The 4,582-nt window shown below is 35.6% G+C and overlaps 1 protein-coding gene across 1 annotated transcript; it reads left to right on the top strand.

The window, feature by feature from the left end:
- Nucleotides 1-1,940: 1,940 nt before the first annotated feature.
- LOC126708110 (G-type lectin S-receptor-like serine/threonine-protein kinase LECRK4) lies at nt 1,941-3,429 on the top strand. The gene is made up of 2 exons (XM_050407931.1): nt 1,941-2,289; nt 3,017-3,429. Exons 1-2 carry the CDS (start codon nt 1,941-1,943, stop codon nt 3,427-3,429), a joined length of 762 nt encoding a protein of 253 aa, XP_050263888.1.
- Nucleotides 3,430-4,582: the final 1,153 nt, after the last annotated feature.

Here is a 4,582-nt window from a genome sequence, read left to right as displayed (position 1 = left end):
TCCTTCATTCAATATTAGTTTCTCATGTTATAACACCCATTATTTTATATATTCCAGTTTCACAAAATATTTAAGGGCCGAGAGAGAGAGAGAGAGAGAGAGAGAGAGAGAGAGTCAGTGTCAAGAAGAGTATGAAATTGGCTTTGGTTTTAGGTGCATATGATCTAAACCTCTCAACAACACTGCTAAAGCTTGATACAGTGTTTCAATGACATTTAAGGTTTCTAAAAGGTATGTCTAGGGAAGACATAGAGCCTTAAAATGTGTTATTTGTATTTATTTATATCTTTGGGAAGTGCTTAATCTTTGCAAGTGATTAAGGTACTTAGTTGTATGGAAAATTAAACTTAAGATATGAAATGGTATAATTTTATATTTCTTTGTTCAATTGTTGTCATATTTTTAATCTCTTGATATGTATATTTAGTTTTGCAAATTAAAAATTATAAACCTTAAATCTTAGATGTTCAGCTTTCAAAAGTTCACGTGTTTTCTTTAAAAAAGAAGAAGAAATAATCCTAAAAAAAAAAAAAAATAATAATAATAATAATATTTTTTATATTGAAAACGTCAAATGTAAGAACCAAATATACATGTACACTTGATTAAAAAAAAATCAATAGATATGTAGTGGCATTTTTAGGGTCTAATTAACCATGGTTATATGGATATATTGTATTACAAATTTTTTCTTCATTATTTTAGTGACATATAATACATAATCAAAATTAATTTTCCAAACATTACAACACATATAAGTATTATAAAATAACTAATAACGAATATGCGTATCGCACTGGACATCCGCTAGTTTTCATAAATTGTTGATGTGACAAATTTTTATTGATTCTCATCTAGGCCTACTACTGACCATATAAATAGTTTGTAAGAAAATTTGTGAAAATTTATAACCCTATCATCTTCCTTGTCTTCATGTAAATCTAAGTCAATTATTAGGGACAAATTCTTGAGACATTGTTCGTTTTATTGACTACATATAATATGTGGAGGTTTGGCTATTTATAATTCATGCTTACGAACAAAGGATTGTATATAATATATGGAGGTGGATTGAGTTCTTAATTCCTAAACATTATTATTCACTTCCATTTGAAACCAGAGAGAGAGAGCTAGCAATTGTCCACCGATGGCAACTATCTTACCTTTTCTTCTTCTTTCAGCAATTTTCACTACAGAAGCTCAACAAGGGGAATCCATTGTAAACCTTGGCTCTTCTTTAACACCAACCTCTAAGTCTTCATGGCTATCACGCTCTGGTCTCTATGCCTTTGGCTTCTACTAACAAGCCAATGGCTACGCTACAGGAGTTTTTCTTGCAGGGATTCCTGAAAAGACAATAGTCTGGACAGCCAACCAAGACAAACCTCCAGCTCTTGCTAGTGTTACATTGAATTTCAATAGTGATGGTAGACTCATCATGCAATCGGCACAAGGCGAAGAGACGACCATTGTTACTCCTCCTAAATATGCAACATCAGCATCAATGCTCGATTCAGGAAACTTTATTCTCTATAATTCTAATAAAAATATTATATGGCAAAGTTTTGATAATCCAACCAATACCCTCTTACAGGGTCAATGCCTCACGGCTGGAAAAGAGTTGGTTTCGAGTGCTTCAGAGTCTAATCAATCAACAAGAATATTTCGTCTGGCGATGCAAACAGATGGACTCCTTGTGCAGTACCTGGTGGGATCTCCAAACTCATCTAATAACGCTTATTGAGATTCACAAACAGAAGGACAAGGAAGTGATGTATCACTATGTCTTGATGATTATGGGAATCTCTACTTGCCCAATTCCACTGTCACATCCCTTACAAATCTGACTCAACGTAGATATCTGACAAATGATACAGTCTATCTTATGAGAATTGATGCTGATGGGATCTTTAGGCTATTCTCACACAATTTGGATACAAATGGGAATTGGTCAGAGATATGGGCATCTTCTGATAATAAGTGTGACCCTAAGAGCCTGTGTGGCCTTAATGGGTTTTGTACTAATATTGGTGAAGACAGCCAATTGCTCATGCATTCCAGGATTTGCGAGTGTTAACCAAGAGAAATGGAGTTTAGGTTGTGATAGGAAATTCATTGCAAAAAGTTGCAAAAGCAAAGATGGAAGTATCACATATACCATGGAACCAATATCCAATAGTGAATGGCAATTTGATAATTCTCTTTCCATTCTGTCATTATCAACTAAAGATGAATGCCGAGCAGCATGTTTGGTGGACTGTAATTGTGAAGCCGCTATGTACAAAGATAGTATGTGCCGAATCCTAAATCTTCCTTTGAAATATGGAACAATAGTACATACTAAGTGATTCAAACATGGCATTCATCAAGGTAGGTATGTGTACATCCATCATATATGATATTTGCCCATGGGTAGCCAAAAAAAGCATCCAAAGGACATATTGATTATAAGCATCTCACTTGCTGCTTTCGAACTCATTATGTTAATGATTTTTGGGATTGTGATTTATAGAAATTGTGTTTGGGGATATAAAAGGGTCCTAATAGTGGAAATGTTGGTTTGAGCATGGATTTTTCTCCAAGATCATTTACTTATTTTGATATTGAGAAAATTACTAATCATTTCAAGGAAGAGAAAGGTAGAGGATTATTTGGGACTGTGTACAAGGGAACAATATTGAATGGTCAAAAGCTTGTAGCCGTTAAAAGACTAGGGAAAGCATTGTCAGAAGGGGAAAAGAGTTTCTAACTGAGATCAAAGTTACTGGTAGAACACACCACAAGAACCTTGTCCATCTACTGGGGTATTGTCATGATGGAGAGAATAGGCTATTGGTATATGAGTACATGAGCAATGGGTCACTTGCTGATATATTCTTCAAACCTGAAAAACAACCTTGTTGGGATGGAAGAATCGAAATTGCGCACAACATAGCAAAAGGAATTCTTTATCTCCATGAAGAGTGTTAGTCATGAATCATTCATTGTGACATAAAGCCTCAGAATATACTCATAGATGAATATGGGTGTGCAAAAATCTCTGATTTTGGATTGGCAAAACTACTAAAGCCAAACCAAACCAACACCTTTACAAGCATCCGAGGGACAAAGGGGTATGTTGCACCAGAGTGGCATCGAAAACAACCAATTACAATCAAAGCAGATGTATATAGTTTTAGAATTGTGTTATTGGAGCTTATATGTTGTAGAAAGAATGTGGACTGGAATCTTCCTGAAGAAGAAGATATTCTCAAAGAATGGGCATATCATTGCTTTGAGGTGAATGAGCTAGGAAAACTAGTGAGTGGTAAGGAGGTTAACAAAAGACAATTGGAGAGAATAATTAAAGTGGGACTCTGGTGCATTCTTAATGATCCATCACTTCGTCCTACATATCCCAATCTCCCCAATTTCAACTTCTTCTCTTAGTATAGTGTAGAATGTGTTTGTATTTTTCTTTTTCCTAAGTAAAGTCCCTCATGTAGTATAAAATGTGTTATGCTACTTGTACCTTTTTCAAAACCTAAAACTTAAAGAATTTGAATTAGACCCTTTGCTCTATCTACTATTAGAATCAATGATCTAGGTTTTTTTTTTGGTGGAATTTAAGTCTTATAGACTGCATTTTGCCTGCCAAAATCATTTGGACAAAGTAGGTGAGGTCATTGCCTGCATTGTGGTTAGGACTGGCTTTGAAATTAAATCTATTGTGTTGCTAGGTTTAACCCGTATGGTCCTATCGAAGACTAATGGGTTGTTTAGATTTCAAGTTTTCCATCACCCATCACTGGGTTTTCATCACCTAGAACCTAAAATACCGTGGAACCCACCACAAGGTGGTTGTTTGGCTTTGCTTACTAGTGATGTTTCCATCACTCAATTCTTTGGTTTTTGAGTTATGATATACCAAAATTGAAAACACAATTTGGGAGTTTCTGAAAACAGAGAATAGAGTGAGATGAAATTTTCCATAATTTTTAGCAACGAATGGGACCCACTATTTAGTGTCTTGTCTAATCACCAGCTCTCTTTCTTCTTCTTCTTCTTCTTCCTTGTTTCTTCTTTTCTTTCTTTCTTCTTCTCTTCACGCCTATTGCTTTCTTTCTTCTTTTCTTTCTTTCTTCTCTTTTTCAGTGTTTAGCTTTTACTCCCAATAGCTCTCTTTCATACCAAACCAAACCCATTTGCATAGCCCAACATATCCCATCTTTCTTCTTTTCCTCATCACAGCCCCATCTTCAAAGTAAACCCCTAAGCCTAGCCATGTCCAATGACGCATCTAATCTGATCCAACCCGCAACAGCCCCATCCCAGACCGAAGAAGGATGACGGTGACACAAAACCCGTAAACCACCTACAGAGACCCAATTGTATGAATAGAGCCACATGTACCACCTACCGAGACAATAACATCTACGACATCAAAGACCCAAAAAAAAAATTTTTTTGAATCAAGAAAAAGACATAACTAAGTTGGAACAATGGTGATCGGAACTCGAAGGGGGTAAGGATTGGACAGGGATACAGTGAACAACGACAGGTTCAAGCATTGAAGTAATTGTTTGTGGATTAGATTTCAGTG

Source organism: Quercus robur, chromosome 12 (assembly GCF_932294415.1).
Source record: "Quercus robur chromosome 12, dhQueRobu3.1, whole genome shotgun sequence".
In the NCBI taxonomy this organism is placed as follows: Eukaryota; Viridiplantae; Streptophyta; class Magnoliopsida; order Fagales; family Fagaceae; genus Quercus; species Quercus robur.
Note: the sequence above shows the minus strand (reverse complement) of the source record. Positions and strands in the feature narration are given on the sequence as shown.

Excerpts from the sequence above, each read along its gene's own strand:
- LOC126708110 (XM_050407931.1), top strand. The coding sequence starts at position 1,941 with ATGGGAATTGGTCAGAGATATGGGCATCTTCTGATAATAAGTGTGACC. Across the intron at positions 2,290-3,016 it reads AGCCGCTATGTACAAAGATA|ATGAATATGGGTGTGCAAAA; the intron begins GTATGTGCCGAA and ends ATATACTCATAG.